Source organism: Arachis ipaensis, chromosome B03 (assembly GCF_000816755.2).
Source record: "Arachis ipaensis cultivar K30076 chromosome B03, Araip1.1, whole genome shotgun sequence".
NCBI lineage: Eukaryota > Viridiplantae > Streptophyta > Magnoliopsida > Fabales > Fabaceae > Arachis > Arachis ipaensis.
Window position 1 is genome coordinate 26358074 of NC_029787.2, and position 22022 is coordinate 26380095.

Sequence of the window (22022 nt, forward strand, 5' to 3'; positions counted from 1 at the left end):
GAAATTACGGCTAATTTTTTTTTAAAAAAATTGTGTATAATTGAGTATCATAAATAATTAGTATATTTTTTTATATGAATTAATTTTTTTAATTTTAAATAATAAATCGGTAAACAAATCATAGAGTTCGATTAATATGATTAATTTTTTTTTCAATACTGATTTGTCTTTTTTTTTTAAAAAATAAAAAATCACAAATCTAACATATTTGTGGTATCAACAAAAAAAAAATTAAAACACCACAAATTTAACACAAACCAAAAACACACAAACTCTCTACCTTGTTAAAAATCACCACTATCATCTTTCATATTAAAAATATAAAGCGAGAAATTACTTTGCTGACGTGGTTCCGGTTTGGTTATAAGAATTTAGTTGTAAAAAAAAACCAAACAATCCCACCCATAAACCCGAGTTCTCTTGGCCCCTGGCCCCCGATCCAAAACTGGAAATTACAAACCTGGCTCTTCCTGTTTCCCGCTATACCCAACCTCCCCATCGCACGTATTGCACGTGCCTCCATCTCTGCTACCGAGAGCACACTCTCCGGGACGTGATTGTTCACACCACGTCACCACCCTCCTCTTTCTCCGTTTCACGATTCCATCTTTCCCAGTTCAAAGTTTCGTACCTTAAAATTAAAAATTAAAAACACTAAATAAAATAAAATAAACCAGATAAAAAGCACCGACCCGAATATAAAATATACATCAAAACCCAATTAGCCATTATATTCCTCCCTCCCCCCTTTTCCCCATAATTATAAAAATAATTTCAATACATGAATCTCCATTTGCATGATTTAATCTAAATCCAAAATCCAATGCAAATCTAATATACATAACGGTTCGGTTCTTCCACGAGATTTTTTCTTCTTGTTCGGGGGGTGATTCCGAAGCTGGATCCGAAGGGAGGAGCTAGGTATGGAGTCGATCCTAGCCAGAGCTCTGGAGTACACTCTCAAGTATTGTCTCAAATCCTTCTCCAGAGAGCAGTTCAAGTTGCAGGGTCGCACTGTTCAGCTCTCCAATTTAGGCATTTCCACTTTGTAATTTATTTTGTATAATTTGTGTTAATTACAATAATAGTAACCATGATGATGATGGTTCAGATATAAACGGTGATGCATTGCATGCCAGCGTTGGATTGCCACCTGCACTCAATGTAGCCACCGCCAAAGTTGGCAAATTGGAGATTATGGTTTGTGTTATCACACTCTGAATAATTTTTCTTTCCTTCTTTTTTCTTTTTTGGGCTATGCTGTTTTGGTTTGTGAGAGTTACTAGTAAAATGGGTGGAACTCAATGTTTTATGATTGTTTAGTTCAGCAATTATTAGTTCTTCCTAATTTTTTATATCAAGGTCTTCTTTAAACCCTCTACGTTTATTTTATATCGCTTTTTTTCCTTTTTGACATTTTGCTTTTTTATTAATAGTGTTAATAAATTTATGGTTTTGATTAAGTTCAATTGTGAGTTCTCTAGCTACTGTCCGCGAGCAATGTACAGACAGAGCCCATTTTTGTGCAAATTGACAGGTTGGATTTAGTTCTAAAGGAGAATTCTGATTACCAAAAGCCACCTGAGAATCTTGCTAGGAAGTGAAAATTCTTATCTTGCTGTAGAGTGATGCTTTTTTCAGTTTAGCTAGTAAGGTTGGTATACTATTATATGCAGCATCACGCCATCAAGTGCCTCTTCAAAGGGTAGTGGTTATGGTTTTGCTGATAAGGTTTGGCTCTCTCACTCCTAAGACTATGTTGTTATTTGTGGCTAACATCTAACATGTGTATTTTACTACTTGTGTGATGCTTGTAGTAGTTAAACTTTACAATGAATGCACACAATTGAAAATGGAAATGAAGAGAGAAAACTGTTGTTTACGAGAGATGGGAGATTTGAATTGATTCACTTCATACCTTAGCTGGACTCTACATTCTTCTATCTTTCTCCATCCTTTCAACTTTCACGTTGTTGCTGTTGATTGTTGAGAGAACCTTAAGCAACATAAAAATAAAGATCTATGAAGAGATACTAGTTTAGGATTAACAGTTTGTAGCAAATAGAAATCATTTATCTGATGTGCATGTTCAATTTGAATGTTCCTCATTGCTACTGACTGTGGACTTACTATACAAATACAAATTCAAACAGTTAATTTATTACTTGAAACTCATGGGAGTGCCCGTCCCCAAGGTGGAGCAGCATGGTAAGTTCTTCTTACCAGTATTCTGAATTCGTTATCTACTTGAGTTTATTTATGCTCTGCAATCGTTGTCATGTATCAATAAATTGAATTGAAATCGATATTTATATCTTCTTTGCTCGGTTTGGTCATTATTGCAGTACATGGTTTGCATTCATTGCAATAGAGTTTAATGATAGTGCATGTTTTTATGGGGTAGCTTTACAGATAAACCTGATGGACTGTTCGTCCTCTTTGACTGAAAAACTATGTTATAAATTTATCCAAAACTTATCTATAAGTATCCCTATATCTCTGGCTGTAGGGCACCGCCTATGGCATCTGTCACCATACGCAATCTGTTGCTGTATACCACAAATGAAATCTGGGAGGTAAATATGTTTTGGCTCATGCTTACAATTAATTTGGGACCCTTGGTATAAATATTATTGAAGACTTTTTTCCGTTTGCATTATCAGGTTGTAAATCTTAAGGAGGCAAGGGAGTTCTCAAGTAATACGAAGTATATATATGTATTCAAAGTACTGCATTACGCCTTTCATTTTATATCTTATGTGTGTATGACTGATATTGGGATAATTACCTAAATATTGATATTCTATATTATCTTTATCCATTCAATGGTATTTCTCAATATGTATAATAATTCTTATCCCCACCTCTTTTTCTTCCGAAACTGGAGTGGGAATCTTTGTCTATTGATCTTTTGCCTCATCCTGACATGTTCAAGGATAGGAGTGTCCGCGGATCGGATCGGATATGGTCGAAAATTCGATCTGATCTACACAATTTTTATCGGATCGGATATGATATCCACGCTTTTTTAGTGCCAGATCCGATCCGATTTGCAAATGTGCGGATCGGATCGGATATATCCGCATAATTAAACCTTCTCTTTTTAATAATATTTCTATATAAAAAATTCAATAAAAATATTTCTTTTATACTTTTAAACTTATTTATTCCTAAAATATTTTTAATCAAACTCTTTCTAAATAACAAAAATAAAATAATACAATATATGAATAATAATTACTAACTAAAACATACAAACAAGTAAATATAATACCAAACATATATATTTATTTATTTTTTAATTATTATTGTGCGGATTTGCGGATCGGATACGCGGATGTAGAGTAGATATCCGCGATCCGATCCGATCAATTTACGGATCGGATCGTATCCGCAATTTTCGGATCGGATGCGGATATTTACTGCAGATCTGTGGATACGATCCGATCCATGAACACCCCTATTCAAGGATGATACTTTAGGCCGCTCTCAAGAGTGAGCAAACATGAGAGATGATGATGGTGCAAAATGAGTATTCTTTGGAGGGGAGTGTTTTTTAGAAGGAATATCGGGAGAAGCATATGTACAATTCCTCTAATTATTGTAATCTATTTTCTTCTAAAAGGCTATGATTCTTGACTCATGATATGTTACTATATTTGCTATTCCCCATATCACAATTCAGAGAACAGTCTCCAACAGTCCACTTGGGCTTGAGTTTCAGTTGCACATCACAGAAGCTCTTTGCCGTGCATTAAGTGAGCCAGGCAATTAAAATGACACTTTTTACATGTATCCATATTGGATCGATACAAGTGGTACAGATGTTGTATGAAGTTAATATATCATGTGTGCAGGATTTCGTGCACTTCTCCACTTTATGACAGGGTTATGTGTCTGTCTAAACAGGGGAGATGTAAATTTGAAGGCCCAGGTTTCAATTGCCTTAACTTTTCTCACCTTTGAGAAAATCAGTTTTCAGAAGCTTGTTTTTGGACAAAGCTCATCTATTATTCTAGCTTTTTGAGTCGTCTTTGAATTTGAATCATGATAGTGATCTATTGAAGCTGCTGGGCACTCTCGTCTCAGTTGTTGTGGACCATATATTTATTTGCATCAAAGATTCTGGTATATCTGCAACTTTTTACATTATTTGATTGTAATCTCCTTTACTGATGATCAAATATCATAGGGCTAATAGTTTATGCACATACATGGCAAACAAAATGATCATACAATTGCCATTAATTTGTAGAGTTCCAGCTTGAACTATTAATGCAGTCCCTTTTTCTCTCTTAGGTAATTTCCTTGATTATATTCTTTTTTGTGTCTTTATTTGTGAATCATTCTTCCCTTCCTGGTACCATTTGCGTCACCTGTTGATGCCATAGAATATGTATAGGGGAAGGAGGATTTATAACATGCATGGAATGATGTAAGTGTTTAAAAGTTAAACAAAAATCAACCGAATATATATATATATCAAGAATCGGATCAGGTGCTGGTGTAGTCTTATAAGTACGAGCTAAAATCTGCATGCAAAATAAAATTCCTAACCCTAATTAAAGTAATAAACATAGTACAATTGGCAAATGACAAATAACAAAATCCTTCCTTAATGACATTCCATATTATATTTTGAAGATTATCGTGAGATACATTAAATATGCAGGATATATTGAATTTTTTCTGAGATATTCTGACATTATTCTTCACGATCGAGTCTACATTACTCTTATATCTAGTAGGTACAATATAATCAATTAGAAAAAGTTCCTCTAAAAGGAGAATGGAAGGGTGTATCCACCATTGATTCATTTTGAGTTATGATTGCAATACTTTTGATCTAAAGGTACATAAACATAAACCCTTGCCTTCATATTTGAAAAGCAAGCTGACTCTAGAATAATGGTTAATACCTACGGGCATATTTGTCTTGCATGTTCATGCAATTTATACTAGAAGTATTACACAGTAAATTTGGAAAATGTAGTTGAATTTGGCTTGATGAGGTTAAAAATCTTTAGTTATTATCTCAGTATTCAAATCCCAGAGGTGAGAAACTCCCTCTATATGTTTATCTTGGATGATTTTATTCAGCATTTGCTGATTTTAAATACATTAATGAAAAATATTTATCTAGTTCTCTCTGCATTAGCAAGTTGTTGTGTCTATTGGTCCTTTGATGTGCCATAATATTTCTGGCATCCCCTGGAGAACAATTAATTGTTTATATATTTTCCTTGCAGGCAAGTCTTTCGGAGGGAGAAAATGACAGTAGTTTGACCAGGATTACCATTGCAGGTCTATGTTTAAGGTTTGTGTTATATGGTCTGCCCGAATAACTACTATTGAAAGGATTAATAACTAATCTTGTTTTGCTCATGGGTCTTTCATATTGTTTATCGGTGTTAATAGGACTTTAAGTTGAGTGGAAACTATATACAAACTAATCTAAAAGAATTTAAATTAATATAGGGTGTTTTGGTTTTAGTCCCTCAAAAAATTTTTCTTGGCGTTTGTTAGCAGGCTTTTCCAATATTTGGTTGTTAGTCCTGCTGTTCTAAACTTTGATCATTCTAAGTCTAAACTCTCCAATATTTAGTCCTTACATATATTGGAAGTTTCTTTTTCAGTCCTTGTAAATATTTGATAAACCTTCTTTTGAAATTAAGAATTTCTTGATGCTTTCAAGAATATAGTATTTTTTTTCAATTCATTTTATCTGACAGCATATCCAGATAGATCTGCAGTTAATGATTTAATTAGTCTTGCTTAAATCACATTGAGAAATCTGGCTAGTTTATTTCTAAATTGAATTTGTGCCCTTGGTATACTAAAATTATAATATAACGGAGTACTAAATTCAATCTATGGCTGCTTGGATGTCGAGTTAGTGGCTGCAGTTTTTGTTTGTTCTGTGTGACATACTCTTGTCAAAAATCAATTTAGAATTATTTCTTTTACTATGACTTAAATCATGTATCCATGTCAATAAGATTCAATAACTTTTTTACACTAGTTATTGATTTCCTAACTCTTCTGTCCTGGAACTAGCAGTGTAGAGGTTTGCAATAAAGCACGACATGGGAAATTGAAGTGAAATGGAAGAAGCTGAGTGATGCTATGACTGTTATTTGTGATAAAAATCTACCACTCAAGTTTAAAGAGAAAAAATTTATTGCACAGCTAGACATGTGAGAAAAAGTTGGGATAGTGGAAGTTCTAGTAAGTAGATTAGATTAGGCTGAGGGTAGCTTAATAGTCAAAGATAGGGGGAGACCAAGCACACCTACATGAAAAAGCATTTAGATGAATTTATATTTTTACGATAAGACATGGTCCATAAGAAGACACTAGCGTAGTCCATGCAATCGACCTTACACACTGAGATAAGGTTTGGTGGTGGCTGTGTTGATAGGGTTGTCAACAATTGTTTACTTGCACTGGAAGTCTTAAAAATAAATTGAAACTCAGATACTAATTGATGATATCTCTGTGCAATGTGTCATTGTCTTTCCTGTTATTAAGGTGTGTTCTGTCGTACCTCTTACAGGTTGGAATCCAAGGGATGCAGATCATGAAGCCGCAGAGACCGAAAGAGATTCATTTGTCAAAATCAAATGGTGCTAAAAAAGTTATCAGTACTGCTACGGGAATTTGTCTTCAGCTGGGTTTGGTATCAAGGGAGGATAACGTTGAAGTTGAAATGGCTAATTGGGAAGTGGAAAATCTAACGTTCACTGTTAAGCAACCGGTAATGAGAATTCCATATTTAATCATCATGTCATTGTCTCTCTCTTTATGATCATTGTGTGTGATTAAGATTTTACTATGCAGATAGAGGTGGTTTTAACCAGTGATGAGGCTCAACACCTTCCTTTTTTGTGCAAATCTGAAGTTGATTTCATGGGCATGCAGGAAGTGAAGGCATTGACAAGATTTTCTCTGCTAAGCATAGCAGAGATGATAGTGTCCATAATAGAGGATTTTGTCCATCACCGAAGCTGATAAACAAAAGCTTGTACAAATTGACGATGGAACTAACATTAACTTTGTTCGAGGAAGCAGTTGTAGATTCACAGGAAAAGATCAATGGCTTAATCAGTGATTTTGGTATTTCAGAGTCCTCTGGGCAGCAACTTACCATTGCTAAAGAACTCAGTCAAAAGATTGAATCAATGGAGGGTTTATTGAAGCAATTACGGAATAAAACTTAGTCCATTCATATTTGTATGTAATTAGAATTTAAGATTGTCCTTTTTCTTTATTGATGTATTTTACCTAGGTCACAATTCTTTTTGTATATAGCAAAGATCATATTGCCGAGTATTGTATAAAATAGTTAGAAATTAGGATTCTTCATTATTTTAAGAAAAATTTTGTTCGGTTGAGCCTGTACTGCTGCAAAAATAACAATTTTGGTAACTTGCCTTTTATCTCATGAAATTTTCTTTTAGGTGTTTTAATTTGTTCATGCGTAATACTGTATTCAAGAAATGTTTAATTAATATTTATCAAGTTAAAATTGCTTTAGATAATGGATAGCATCTTCATTGTGTTCAGTTATATTGTGTGAACATGTGCCCTACAATAGAACAGAGGACTCTAGTTTTTGGTAAGTACGTGCCAATTTTGAGTTTTGTGAATGTTAGAGACACTATAAAAGAATAAAGAATATGCTGTAATACTGCACTCCTTTACTGACTCTAGTAAGATGATGAAGCCAATAATAAGATTAGAAGAGTATTAGGGGTCATCAAATTTTGAAATTTGTAGCCATCAATTAATCATTATTAATATTTTTAGTGGTGTGAGATTACATCTAATGATGTAAGATTACTCATTTTTCTTTTGCTAGTTAAGTGCTGGCCAAATTTTAATAAAACTGTTGGCTCCTAAACTTTCTCATAAGATTAACATGTTTGTAAAACTTCAAAGGTAAATGATAATAAAAGTCTGTTAATAAACTCAAATATAAACTTGGTCACTATAGAACAGATTCAAAGATAGAACCGTGAAACAACCATTGTAAGTGTTATAAAACAACTTTGTCATATCCATAAAACAACCAATTCAAGTGTTGTAAAACATTGTCATATTCAAAAAATAACTCGTTAATACTACTATGTCATTCACAGACAAAATGTTGATATATGAATAATCTAATGTATAATAATTTCTTTCAACTTAAGAGTATTAAGCTTTTGCAATTTCTAACCCAAAAAATACATTAACATATTCTCTAAACCCATCATCATTAGCCAAAAAATAAGTTTCTCTAATCTTGTGAAAGGTGTGGCAGGTGAGCAAGCTATCAGACCCAGCCTGATGGTACTTTCCAGCAATTCGGTCCACTTGAAGTGTGTCAGCCACTTTTTCCAAACCACCATAAAGGCCATTGCAGAACCCCATCACATGCTTCACATCATAAGCATTTCCCCCAAACAGCTCTTTTACAAGCACCAAGAACTTTCCCAAGCTTGTCGAAAGTACACCCGACGTCAGAATCTTCACCAAATATCCAATATCATAAGCACCATGGAATGTGACCCATGTCAGTGCTTTGTTGAACAGTAGCCCAGATGCTGCTGCCAACTTCGCAAAATGCACCGAAGAAACTCCAGCCACTGCGCGTGCAAAGTCGATGCCCTGGCTATGTAGGAGTGCCACAGAGTCCTTTGCGTGGATGTCACGCATGAGGTTGAAGTCTTGAAAATTGGACTGCCAGATGTAGTGAGTTCTGTTGTTGGTTCCTAGGTCAGGGAGGTTGCCGTGCTCATCTGGCAGAGTGAATCCAAGCTGAATGATTTTGAGAACGTCCACATTGGCCTTCATGACTTGGTAAGTTTCTTCTGGGACAAGATTCCGGTAGTTCTTGTTGCGGGTTAGGATGACTACACCGAGAAATTCAGTGTCAATGGAGACAAATCGATTTTTGTCGATCAGGCTGCTTATGATTTGGAACTCAGAATCAGCGTTGGCAGCCCAGACTTACCTGCTCACAACCGAACTATTGGGACTAGGCTCTAGAAGCGACAGTGGTTCAACAAACCTTGGCAGCACGATAAAATGGTGGAAAACCAACAACCATGGGCGGTGGCATAGAAAAACTCTCGGTTGTTGAAGTTGTTCTATTTCATCCACCCGCATCATTTTTGTAAATATGGTCGTCATGCTCTTTCTAACTTAATCCTGGAGAGCAACTTTGTTAAATTCTTAGAAACTGAAGAAAAAGACAGAACAAAGGAATGCAAATTGTGTGCTGTGTATGGGTGAATTGGAAACGGTGCACCCCGTTAGTCCGGAATGAATAAAAATCCAAAAAAAGACACCAATTTGTACGTGAGAGGGAATTCTATAAACAGATTCATTTGCAAGTTCGTTATTACGGGTAGTTCCTACAAAGGATCGGACCCTTCATAACTCCAAATACTCGGATTCGGTGTAGTACCTCCTGTGATACTCTATAAAGTTCTATATTTTAATCGACTAGATATATATTGGAGTTCTTTTTAACTGAAAGAAAGGAAAATAGAACAAAAACGACACTAAAAAAAATCTTGAAATAAGATTCAAATAGAAAAATAGAGAAGTAATAAAAAATAGCTTTTCTTTGGCTGGATTCCTCTAAAGAATGTTTTGAGGCTTGGGTGGATAGTGGTACGAGTAAGAAAAGGAGTTTCTTGCGATTTGACAAAACCAGTTTTCAAAAGCTTGTTTTTGGACAAAGCTCTTCTATTATTCTACCTTTTTGAGTCGTCTTTGAATTTGAATCATGACAGCGATCTACTGAAGCTGCTGGGCACTCTCTCGTCTCAATTGTTGTGGACATATATTTATTTGCATCAAAGATTCCGGTATATCTGCCAGTTTTTACATTATTTGATTGTAATCTCCTTTAATGATGATCAAATATCATAGAGCTAATAGTTTATGCTTTTTAATTATTTTTAAGTGATTAATTTTTATATTTTTATTTTTAAAATTATAAATTTAATAAAATAATTTAAATATTAAAAATAAAAAATTTAAAAGTAAAAATATTTTTTTAATTTTATTATTTAATTTTTAAAATTATCTTTAATTTTATTATTTTTTAAATTATTAAATTATATCTTTATTATTGTCTTAACTCCACTGTGATATTGCATTTTTTTCCTTTCGATCTTGCCTTCTTCTCTTTCCACTTTCTCTTCATCCGATGGTTATTAATTATCACCAAATATCATTATCACAACTTTTAATTTTATCTATCACTTTGATTTATAACCAACTATTCTATTAACTTTATGAGTTGTTAAAGTTTTGCTAAAAGAATTTATTTTTGTGTCTTTTCAGTATCTAAATGTATAAAAATTATAATTTTTTTCTTGATATGCGTATTAATTGTCTTATTTTGTTCTATTAAAAAAAAATTTAAGACAAAAAATATTCAAAATATTTACTATATTATCAAAATTTGATGTCAATAATTCTAAAAAATGATATCAAAATATATTATTTTTAGGGTAAAGTATATTTTTTGTCCCTGAAGTTTTACAAAAGTTTTAAAATTACCCCTAAGTTTTATTTTGTTTCAATTTTGTCCCAAAAGTTTTTGATTTGCATCAAATATACCCCTGATGGCTAATTTTTCAAAAAATTTAAAACCAATTTAACAACAATTTCATAAGAACAACCCTCAATACAAGCAAATCAAGCATAATTTTCATGTATTATTGTTAGATTGGTCTTAATTTTTTTTTTAAATTTAGCCGTCAAGGGTATATTTGATGCAAATTGAAAACTTTTGGGACAAAATTAAAACAAAATAAAACTTAAGGGTATTTTTGAAACTTTTATTAAACTTTAGGGACAAAAAATATACTTTACTCTTATTTTTAACTAAATATTAAAAAATAATACATCATTGTAAGTTTTTTAACTAATAATTATAAATTGAAGTGGCAGTTTAATATAGTACTTTGGATAAAAGACAATCATTGTTATCCACATTTGACTACAATTATATAAGTTTCATGTTTACTTCATTGTACACATTAATTAAAACGTACTTTATTATTTTATTTTGCATGTTTTGAAATAATGTCATCGTATTATAAAGGTGAGATGAATTTTCATAATCTGATGTGAACCTTCTTACTATTTTGTTTATCATTTGAATATTATTTATAAAAAATAATTATTTAAAGTGAAACACTACATAAAAAGAAACAAAAAACTTTTAGATTTATCATTCTAGTTTCTTTTTTAATCCTCATTTGATATTACTCAAATTTAATAGGTTGATGATTCTGTTTTTTATAAGAGAAAGTCTAGGGGTAGCAGATTTTGTGATTTTTAGTCATTAATGATGTTTTTAATGGTGTGAAATTGCATCTAATAGTGTAGAATCATTCAATTTCCTTTTGATGGTTAAGTGCTGGCTAAAATTTAACAAAAGTGTTGGGCCCCTAGTACTCATCTTTTTATAATCTATTCTATTATATAAAAATCGGATGTCTGCACTTAATGATGAAGCCGACGTGGCATACTTCGGAGAGTGTTTCCGGATTTAATTGTTTTAACTCATTCAATACAATTTATTGCACTGACTTAATTATATCAACTAATTGGTTTGATTAGATATTTAAATATTAATATAATTAATATAATTTATTATAATTTATATTACTTAATTAATTATATTACATTAATTATAATTTGTTATATTAGTGAATTAGTCTTTTCATTTATAAAGTTTAAAATAAAATAAATAAATTGTTATTTATTCTAATTAAATTTATTTATATACTATATATGAATTAACGTTAATTTATAAAACATAGAACTTGTGGATTGTGATAAAAATGCAAATAAAAAAAATGCATATAATTATAGAAGAATTAAATCTATCCTCTTTATTTATTTTTAACCATCGTTTTAGATTTTAATTTTTTTTTAAAACCAGTGATAGTGAAATTTTATTGATGCTAGATAAAATTATAGAAGAATCAAATCATAATTTACATTTATTGATGCTAGATAAAATTATAAATTGTTGCTCTTTCAATTAAATCATACCACATACAAAAATAAATTAAATAAATTGAATTTGAATTTCTATATAAATCGAATTGAATAAATTCTATTTAGACAAATACGTAGTAAATTGAATTCATAAAGTTCGAATTATATGCAACTTCTGAATAATTATAATGTTATGGGTATTTTATATAAAAATTAATACAAAAATAATTTTAATTCTGTACAATATTTTTTTGTATTTATGAGCTATTAAAAATGAATGAAAAAATATTGTATGAAATTTGAATTTTTTTTGTATGGGTTGTTGTATAAAATACTAATATCATTATAATTATTTATTTTGAAACAGAGTACAACTAAGATTTTATTAACAAATTTAAATAAAATATTTTTATAAAATTTTAAAATTTTTTATTATGAGCACTTTTTGTAATTATTATAAATAATTTTATAAAATTTAAAAATGGCTTAACAGATGTTATGAGTAGACCGTCTGACAAAAAAATTGATTATAAAATCGGTCGTATATGTGATTAATCAGTGAACCGTTAGAACTGGTCAGTTTTTTTAAAGGGTTTCCAGTTTGTTAATAACTCCTCCAAACGGTGCCGTTTTGACTTAAAAAAAAAACTGAATCCCCAACGGCTTAAGCCCGTAACCCATTCCCACTCCCACACTCCTCTCCTCTTCTCTTTGAAATTGACGTGAAATTTTGAAATTGAAAGAAGAATCCTAGCTCCCCAAATCGCGAGCCCGCAGCCGCCGCATCGTCAGAATGAGAGAGAGCGTGTTGAGATAGAAGAAGAAACTATTATAGTTAAAGCAATAGTAGAGGCTGAAGGTTAAGCGCATGAAGCAATTGACTGAGGATCATAAAAAGAGAATGCTTATAGAACGGATGCAGGGTGAAAGAGATAAATGGCTTGCTGCGATCAACACATCCTTTGGTCATATTGAAGGTATGCAACTGTTAACAAACTTTTTGGGAATTATATCAGATTAAATTAAGAAACAAAAAATTAGTGCTATATATCAAATCTTATTCTCATACCCTTTTTATTCTGTACGTCTTGAAATTCTTTAGGTGTAAACAATTACAGTTGATGGTTGATAAATATAAATGTCTGCATGAAAGTCTTATAAACGGGGATGTAGATGCTGCAAGGCTTGGCAAAAGAATCATTCTTCCCAGTACTTTTATCAGTGGACCTAGGTATATGATGAATAATTGTAAAGATGCATTTGCAATTTGCAGATATGCAGGATATCCTAGCTATTTTATAACCATGACCTGTAACCCTGAATGAGATGAGATAAAAAGAGAAGTGACTTTCATTGGATTGAAGGCAGAAGACCGTCCTGATATATTGTGTCAAGTTTTCAAGATCAAGCTTGATGGTTTGCTTGATGACCTAAAAGAGGAAAAAATCTTTGGCAAAATTTTGGGATGTAAGTCTGTGTTTATGCAACGTTTTATTAAAATCTTATGTTGTAATGCTTTGCTCATTTGTGTTTTTCAATTTTCAGACGTTTGCACTGTAGAGTTTCAAAAGAGAGGGCTTCTGCATGCACATATCCTTTTATTCATGAGTAACGAGTTCAAGCCACAAACACCATATGATATAGACAAACATATAACAGCTGAGATTCCTGATGAAAATGAAAGGCCAAATCTACATGGAGCAGTTCAAAATTACATGGTACATGGTCCATGTGGTCCGTACAACAAGAATTCACCTTGCATGAAGAATGGATCCTGTTCAAAGTTCTATCCTAAAGAGTTTAGATAGCGAACACTCATTGATGAGGCCGGATTTCCCAAATATAGGCGTACTGATAACGGTCGAACAGTGAAGAAAATGGAATGTGTACTAGACAATAAGTTCGTTGTTCCGTAAAATCCAGAATTGTTGCTCAAGTTCGGGTGCCACGTAAATATGGAATACACATGCCAAACAAGTTCTATTAAGTATCTGTTTAAGTATGTATCTTATGCGGATGTGTAGCTACATAATAATTAAAATAGTGTAGCTTAATCCATTTAACAACTTAAAAGTGGGATTTTAACCAAGTTTTTTGCAGCAAATACTGAAGAATATTACCAACGACTTCTCTTGAATACTCAAAGAGGATGTATGAGTTTTCGAGATATAAGAATAGTAGGAGGAACAATTTATGCTATGTATAGAGATGCATGCTTCGCCCTTGGACTCTTGCAAGATGACAAAGAATTCATGGGCCTCAGGATTATATGTTAGGAGGTTATTTGTCATTCTATTAACATCCAACAATATCTCAAGACCAGAACATGTCTGGGATAGATGTTGGTATGAACTCTCAAATGATATTTTGTATCGACAGAGAGCCGTGATGAACATGAGGGGTGAGTTTTTAGTAATTACAATGATAAAAGTTCTTCCTTATTGATCATTTTTAGTTTGATTGAATTTTTACAGTATCGTATAATATGCAGAGTTAACAATGTCAGATGATGAGATTAAGCAGTTGTGCTTAATGGATATAGACAAGATCTTACATTTCTATGGTAAAACCTTGAAAGACTATCCTCCTATGCCTTTAGCAACTGAAGTTGATAGTTCTTTGTTAACCGAAAGGGTTATTAGGGAAGAGATAAACTTTAACAGGGATGATTTAAAGAAAAATACCTCAGACATGTTAGCCATCGCAACACCTGAGCAGAGATATGCATTCGATAAAATTGTTACAGCTATCTATTGTGATGAAGGGGTTTTTTTTTCTTTGTGTATGGTCATGGGGGTACTGAAAAAATATTTCTCTGGAACCTTATGTTTGCTAAGATTCGCTCAAGGGGTGATATAGTGTTAAACGTTGCTTCGAGTGGTATTGCATCTTTACTTCTTTCCAATGGAAGAACTGCATATTCAAGGTTCAAAATACTGCTGAATATAACTGAGAATTCTGTATGTAACATCAAACCTGATTTCCCTCAAGCAATGTTGCTGTTGAAAGCCAAACTTATAATTTGGGATGAGGCTCCAATAGTTAGTAGGTACTGCTATGAAGCGCTTGATAATGCTTGGGTGACATGAGGTGTTCTCCAACATATAGCAAAGATTTGCCCTTTGGAGGAAAAGTGGTTGTACTAGGTGGAGACTTTAGACAAATTTTTCCTGTCATTCCACGAGGATTGAGACAAGATATCGTTCATTCAACCATGAATTCGTCTTACCTTTGGAAGTTTTGTCAGGTGCTCAAACTAACAAAAAATATGAGACTCTCTGTAGGGACGACTGCTTCAGATTAAGATGAGACAGAGCAATTTAGTGAGTGGTTATTGAAAGTTGGTGATGGTCTAATAGGTGACAATATGGATGGTGAATTTGAGATATGTCTTTTAGGAGATATTGTTATTCCTTCTTCGGACCAGGCATTTGATGAGTTGGTTCATTTTTCTTATCCAAATATTTTGAAAAACATGTCCGCAAAGGATTTTTTCAAAGCAAGAACTATACTGGCTCCCACACTAGACATCGTTGAAGAGGTCAACAACCATCTGATGGCTATCATTTCTGGAGGGGAAAATTATATCTTAGTTCGGATTCCATTTGTATGGATGAAGGGAATATGGAGAGTCAACTAGATCTCTATGGTCCTGAATTACTGAATAGCATAAATTGCTCTGTTTTGCCTCCACATAAATTAATACTCAAGGTTGGTGTTCCGGTGATGTTACTGAGGAATATTGACCAATCCAGTGGTCTTTGTAATGGTATAAGGCTACAAGTTAGGAAGCTTGGAAATCATGTCATAGAACGTGAAGTTTTAACGGGTAACAATGTTAGTCATATTGCTTTGATTCCAAGAATGAATATGGTACCAACAAATGAAACCGTCCCAGTTAGATTCCAACGAAGACAGTTTCCCATAATAGTATCGTTTGCCATGACAATTAATAAGTCTCAGGGACAAACTTTATCTCATGTTGGATTGTACTTGCCCAAACCAGTTTTTACACATGGCCAACTATATGTGGCACTTTCAGGAGTTAAGACTAAGAGAGATTTAAAAGTTTTACTTATGAATCACATAGAAATGTCTGCAAATTCAACCATCAATGTTGTTTATAGAGAAGTCTTTGAAAAAATAGTATTCTAATGTAAATATTTTAATTTTATTTTAAATTCTGTATCAGTGTATATTTATTTTACCTTAAAAAATATAAAATAATTATTATTCACTTTTTTTAAGTTAAACTTTGATTTTGATAATAATTTTATAAATTTCTTAAAATAATAATTATTTTATACTTTTGTTTTAAATATCGAAGCATATAATTTTTTTTACTTTTTTCTAAAAGTTTAAAATTAAATGATAGTAGCTTTTTTTTAAGACAAAAATCTATAATAATATAAAATGGTAATATTAAGTTTCACGTTCTTATATATGAGAACATTATGGTTTATTATATTATATATTATTGTTGTACCATATAATAAAAAATAAAATTCTATATCTTATTTTTGTTACTTAATTTACTTTCTTTTAGTTGTCTAAATTAGCCTATATATTATCAATTCATTTCTGTTATTTATGCAATAATTTTTTTCTTCTAATAGTTATCCATTAATAAATATTGAATTTTCCACATTCAAATCTATTCTCTTGAACCATTTTTTAATCATATGGTTGGAATCGTTTAAACAGGAGATTTTTAGACCCTAAAATTTTTAAAGTAAAAAAAATAAAATAAAATAAATTAAAATACCTAATAAAATAAAATAATTCAAAAAATAAAAGATATATAAGAAAAATAATAAATTAAAACTTACATGCTCCATGAGATAAAAAAAGAGAAGAAAATAATCATGAATGTTAAAATAATAAAAAATATATATTTAGATATTTATTGGATTGTTAAATTATTTAAAAAATTAAAATTTATTAACAAAGTTCTTGTCATATTTTAATGTTATATGGAGTTTGTTCATTCTATTATTGGTATGTGCATGTTTTTTTTGTCCTTTGAATGTCAATCAAATAATCTTTTGCTATATGCTAAACTAATAATATTAAATTAATTAATTTTTAAGTTTTTGCAATATACTTTAAAAAAAATTAATAAATGACAAATCTAGTGCTCTACATAATTAAATATCAAATTCAGTACTCTAAATAATTAACAATCATCGTTTTTGTTCATAGTTTATCCATCTCCTTAATATCTAATTTTTCTTCATTCTTTATCCATCTCCTCAATATCTAATTTTTATTCATCTTATACGATCTTCACAGTTGCAGTAAATCCAATCAATTTTTTATTATAATAATCAATTAGTTCGTAAAAGAGTCTTTCTTATCTTATGTCATTTAGGAAATAAGTATGATTTTGATTCCAAAATTGAGGTGAGAATACATCCAATTTGTACCTTCATCATGTATTAAAAATATATAGATATTATTTAAAGTATAATTTTTAATATATTAAAACAGTTTAATTAGCCTGATTAAATAATTATAAAAATTACAAATTTTTAAAACAAAAATAAAAAAATTTCATGTTAGCAACCGCAAAAAGGCACTCAAATAGTGCTTGTTTGCTCTTTTTTTTGTTGACTGTGAATTCTCGTCGGGGATGTTGTGTTTTTCTTCTTTAATTATTTGCACTTTGTATACTCTGCCATTTTTATTATTTGTTCCTGTTTTTCTCCCCCTTTTTAAAAAAATTTCTTTTTTTTTACTTTGTTAAAGTATGGGTGCTTGAACAGTTACACAAAATGAAATACGAAGAGGAATAAATCAAATTGAATTAGAAATCAGTGTTTTAATCTGATTTGTATATAACCTTAACATGAGAATTGAAATTAGTACTATTTTTTTATACCAAAACAAGAAATAAAATTCCAATTCCAAGGATTAATCAATGCAAAACACATTATTCTAAACAATGGTAGAAAATTAAAAAGAATTCTATATAAAAATTAAAAAATATCAATTTATGCTACAAACATCTAAAAAATGAAAATAATATTAATATATACAAACATATAAATAGAATGCAAACAAAATATTTTTTTATAAACAAATTAATTATATAAAATAAAATATAATAAATTAGAATTAAAATTAATTAAGAATTATTTGGCGATTATTAAAAGACTTAAAAAAACATGTTTTATTAGCAGACCATTTAATAGTCCAAACCTTCTAGACAGTCAAATCCTATGCTGAGTCCAAGCTGAATGATTTTGAGCGCGTCCACATTGGCCTTCATGAGTTGGTAAGTTTCCTCAGGGACAAGATTCCGGTAGTCCACCGGAAAATTCAATGTCAATGGAGACAAATCGATATTTGTCAATCAGGCTGCTTATGATTTGGAACTCGGAATCAGCTTTGGCAGCCCACACTTGCCTGATCACAACCGAACTGTTGGGACTAGGCTCTAGAAGTGGCAGCCGTTCAACAAACCTTGGCTGAGCAATGCCATAAAATGGCGAAAATCCAACAATCATGGGCGATGGCATCAGAAAAACTCTAGGTGGTTGTTGTTGAAGTTGTTCTCGTTTATCATGGACCCTCGTCGTTGTTGTTGTATATATGGTCGTCATACTCTAACTAACTTAACCCTGGAAAGCAACTCTGTTAAATTCTTAGAAACTGAAGAAAAAGATAGAACAAAATGAATGCAAATTGTGTGTTTTGTATGGGTGAACTGGAAACGGTGCATTACCTTTTCTTTGGCCGGGTTCCTCTAAAGAATGCTTTGAGGCTTGGGTGGAAGGGTAGGAATGAACAATGTTATGTTTGATGAAAGAATGAAACTTGTTTGGATAGCTGTTTTTTGTTTGTGCTTCAAACTGGAACCGGGAGAGGGAACAAAGAAGAACAGATGCATGTGTGGCGCGACTACTTGTATGTTATTCAATGCTGTTTCTTGTTTCTTGTTTGATGTAAGGTTGTATTTATTTAGGAAAAGTCTAGTTCAATTAGAGTCAATTAGGATAAAACTAAACAATGACAAATTGATTTTTTTAGATTTTACCGTTGCTAAATTTGATTTGTTTTGATTTAATTTAATACAAATATAATTATTTGATCTATTCTAATATTAAAAATAATTGTGTAAAAATATTTGAATGATTATTATTTTATTTATTAAATTTAACTTAAAATAAAGATTTAATTTCATCCCAAAAAAAATTATAGACGACTTTTCCTTTTTTAAAGCGTATGATTTTGACGCCAGAATCTAAATTGTGGAATAAGAAAGAAGAGGGAAAGTTTCATAAGGAAAGGGGAAAGTTCACATAGCAACATCAGCAATTGGTCTTCTCCTAAGGTCGGTAAATCCATCACCACTTGAGCAGGGGTTTTCTGGCCTTCAAACACTTGCAAATTTTTAGCTTTCCATAATTCCCAAAATAGCACCGCAAATGAGCCTATAGCTTCATCTCCTCCACTTCCATTTCCGGCGACCCTCAGAATTTGTTGCCACCAAGTCACAAAAGGGGAGTCATGGGGCAGGAAACCAGGACCGAATCCTCCTCTCACCAAACTTCCCGGGCTGGACCGCAACTTCTCAGGTAGTGGATGATAGTTTCTGTGTCGACACAATGGTAAGATACTTTAGATTTGAAGCGTTGGCACTGTAAATTCTTGAAACATTTTAATTGGACGAGTTCGAAGTTTTCTTATATATTATAAGGGTTTTTTAAGTAGGCAATGCGCAACTACTTTCACAAATATTTGTTGGCTGTAAAATTATATTCTAACCTTAGTAAGTTGATCAGCTGAATGCTGTAAAATCACTTCAACTTTTTAATATATATATAAAAAAAAAACAGAATAAAGTTTAACTAATTTATCTTTTTTTTTTTTGGTGACACTAACTTATCTATATTTGTTATTATAGAGAATTTTATTGGTATTATTTTAGAAATTAATCTGTCAGAAGCTTAAATTTTCACGAGATTATTTATCACTCTACTAACTGAGCATAATTAAAAAAGCGTAAGGCAAACGATAAAAGAAGTTTATTAAGAAACAAAACCAATTTATACATTACAACATCGTGACCAAATTTTATTGAGAGGAGTTAGCATTTTGATGTTTAATAAGAGAATAGTATGCCCCATGAAGGGAAATTAACTCATTATGTGAACCTTGTTCCACAACCTTGCCACCCTTAATGACAGCAATGGAGTTGGATCTTTGTATTGTAGATAGCCTATGTGCCACAACAATGCATGTTCGTCCAATCCGTGGCGGAACCAGAAATTTTATAAGAGGGGCCAATTAAATATAAATATAACAAAAAATTAATAAAATATGATTTGTAGCATATATATCAAAAAAGTAATTATATTATATAAAAGTCAATGTTCAACTACATACTTTAAGATTTTGATATTTTTAAACTTGTTCGACGATGCTTCATGGAACTAAAATCATTATCATCTCTGAAGTGAATTTTGAAGCAATTTCCTTTTCAATATATATAATCTGCTAAAAATTCATCTTCCATCTTGTTTCGAAGCCTTGTTTTAATAATCTTCATAGCTGAAAAGGCCCGTTCAGTTGTTGCTGTTGTCACAGGAAGAGTCAAAACAAGACGAATTAATCTATCAATTAAAGGATATATATTTGATTTTTCTGTTTCTGTCAATTTTTGACACAATTCAGCAAGAGTAGACAAATTCTGAAAATCTGGAGTTTTAACCACATCAAGTTCATAATGTTGTAACTCATAATCCAATTGAATCTTTTCTTGCTCAGAAAAATCTAAAGAATAGAAATTCTTTACAAGATTGCATATGTTGCAAACACTGAATAACTTGAAACCAAATTTGCGGACGCTTTCCGGGATCACGCATCAATGTATCAATATTAACTTGATCTATTTCGGTCCTTGTTATTTTGGAAGCAGGGGGTTGAATATCTTGCTCAACAAGTTGTGTCACAGGTTGTTCAATAATATTTTGAACATTACTCAAAGAATCTGAAGCTGAATTTTGTTCATCATATATTCTCTCTTTTCTCTTAAAAAATGAGTGAATTGTTTTCATCTTTGACATTTTTAACTTAACTTAAACTATCTAACAAAAAAAAAAAACAAAAAAAATTGCATATATATTATTTTCTAAAAAAAATATTAAACCTATTGAGCAATAACAAATAATTTTAGAAACACAAATATATAATAACCAAAAATAAAGTTATTGATTTACCTGATTATTTTTTTGTTCCAAGTCTCACCAAAAAATAATTCTATTGAGTTTTGTCCTCACTTCAATCTTTGAACACTGTCCATTATAAAAAAAATAAATTAATTATTTTAAATAAATAATATAAATAATACTTGACATTGTTATTAACTTAAAAAAAATTGAAATATACCTCTTTGAATCTTTGTTGTGCATTCAATGGTTAATATTTTACTGTTCACTTCTCTTAAATGGTTTTTCTTCATATGTCTTGTTTTAGTATGGAAGGAAAATTAGAATGAGAAGAGTAGAAGACCAAAAGTTTGGGAACCACTAAAAGAGAGAGAAGAGTGGTGTTGATGCCTCTGATGGTTTGAAACAAATATTTGAAAAATGTACTAGGGTTACTTTAATTAATAGTATGGGTTTGAGCTAGTATAATAGAACCATTTTTTTTAATATTATATATAAAAAAATTTAATATTATTAATTATTACTATTTGTCTATTTACTATTTTTTTTTAAAAATTTTGGGAGGACCATGGCCACCTTAAGTCCCCGTGGATCCGCCACTGCGTCCAACCATCATCTTCTCAAGTGTTTCTTGGACCAAATTCTCTGACACACTATCCAATGCACTTGTAGCCTCATCAAGAAGCAATATTGCTGGATTCTTTAGTATGGCCCTTGCTAATGCTACTTTTTGTTTCTGCCCTCCTGAGAGTTGAACCCCTCTTTCTCCACAATATGTCTCATACCCATCTTTCATTCCACTGCCATCATCACAAACAAATATGTCATTTTCATTTT

General features: G+C 31.4%; 4 protein-coding genes and 1 long non-coding RNA gene across 14 annotated transcripts; 3 read left to right on the plus strand and 2 right to left on the minus strand.

Moving 5' to 3' along the window:
• Nucleotides 362-3099, plus strand: LOC107634335. 10 transcript variants are annotated; one of them, XR_002359064.1, is made up of 8 exons: nt 376-964; nt 1112-1200; nt 1485-1537; nt 1677-1731; nt 2154-2208; nt 2510-2576; nt 2664-2726; nt 2879-3099. XR_002359064.1 is itself a non-coding variant. In XM_021118522.1 (7 exons), exons 3-7 carry the CDS (start codon nt 1501-1503, stop codon nt 3086-3088), a joined length of 432 nt encoding a protein of 143 aa, XP_020974181.1. In that variant the 5' UTR covers nt 362-964; nt 1112-1200; nt 1485-1500; the 3' UTR covers nt 3089-3099. The 10 variants fall into 10 exon arrangements, 8 of the variants coding, with proteins under 8 accessions (XP_020974181.1, XP_020974182.1, XP_020974176.1 ...); XM_021118522.1 differs by lacking the exon at nt 2154-2208 and having other exon boundaries at nt 362-964; XM_021118521.1 differs by having other exon boundaries at nt 367-964; nt 1677-2208.
• On the plus strand, nt 4055-7374 carry LOC107634334. The gene is made up of 4 exons (XM_021118525.1): nt 4055-4128; nt 5250-5317; nt 6557-6757; nt 6841-7374. Exons 2-4 carry the CDS (start codon nt 5309-5311, stop codon nt 7009-7011), a joined length of 381 nt encoding a protein of 126 aa, XP_020974184.1. The 5' UTR covers nt 4055-4128; nt 5250-5308; the 3' UTR covers nt 7012-7374.
• Nucleotides 8092-9094, minus strand: LOC107632851 (probable CCR4-associated factor 1 homolog 9). The gene is made up of 2 exons (XM_021117235.1): nt 9085-9094; nt 8092-8993 (listed from the first exon to the last, which is right to left on the minus strand). The coding sequence occupies exons 1-2, from the start codon at nt 9092-9094 to the stop codon at nt 8200-8202; spliced, it is 804 nt and encodes a 267-aa protein (XP_020972894.1). The 3' UTR covers nt 8092-8199.
• On the plus strand, nt 15622-16167 carry LOC107632850 (ATP-dependent DNA helicase PIF6-like). Its single transcript, XM_016336492.1, has one exon. The coding sequence runs from the start codon at nt 15622-15624 to the stop codon at nt 16165-16167; it is 546 nt and encodes a 181-aa protein (XP_016191978.1).
• On the minus strand, nt 20471-21466 carry LOC110269611. The gene is made up of 3 exons (XR_002358383.1): nt 21406-21466; nt 21237-21311; nt 20471-20592 (listed from the first exon to the last, which is right to left on the minus strand). It is a non-coding gene; the product is annotated as an uncharacterized LOC110269611 (long non-coding RNA).

Coding starts and splice junctions, on each gene's coding strand:
- LOC107634334 (XM_021118525.1), top strand. Junction 6,758..6,840: donor CGTTCACTGTTAAGCAACCG/GTAATGAGAATT, acceptor TTTACTATGCAG/ATAGAGGTGGTTTTAACCAG.
- LOC107632850 (XM_016336492.1), top strand. CDS start 15,622: ATGGATGAAGGGAATATGGAGAGTCAACTAGATCTCTATGGTCCTGAA.
- LOC107634335 (XM_021118517.1), top strand. CDS start 1,450: ATGGTTTTGATTAAGTTCAATTGTGAGTTCTCTAGCTACTGTCCGCGA. Junction 1,538..1,676: donor ATTTTTGTGCAAATTGACAG/GTTGGATTTAGT, acceptor TATTATATGCAG/CATCACGCCATCAAGTGCCT. Junction 1,732..2,509: donor GTTATGGTTTTGCTGATAAG/GTTTGGCTCTCT, acceptor CTCTGGCTGTAG/GGCACCGCCTATGGCATCTG.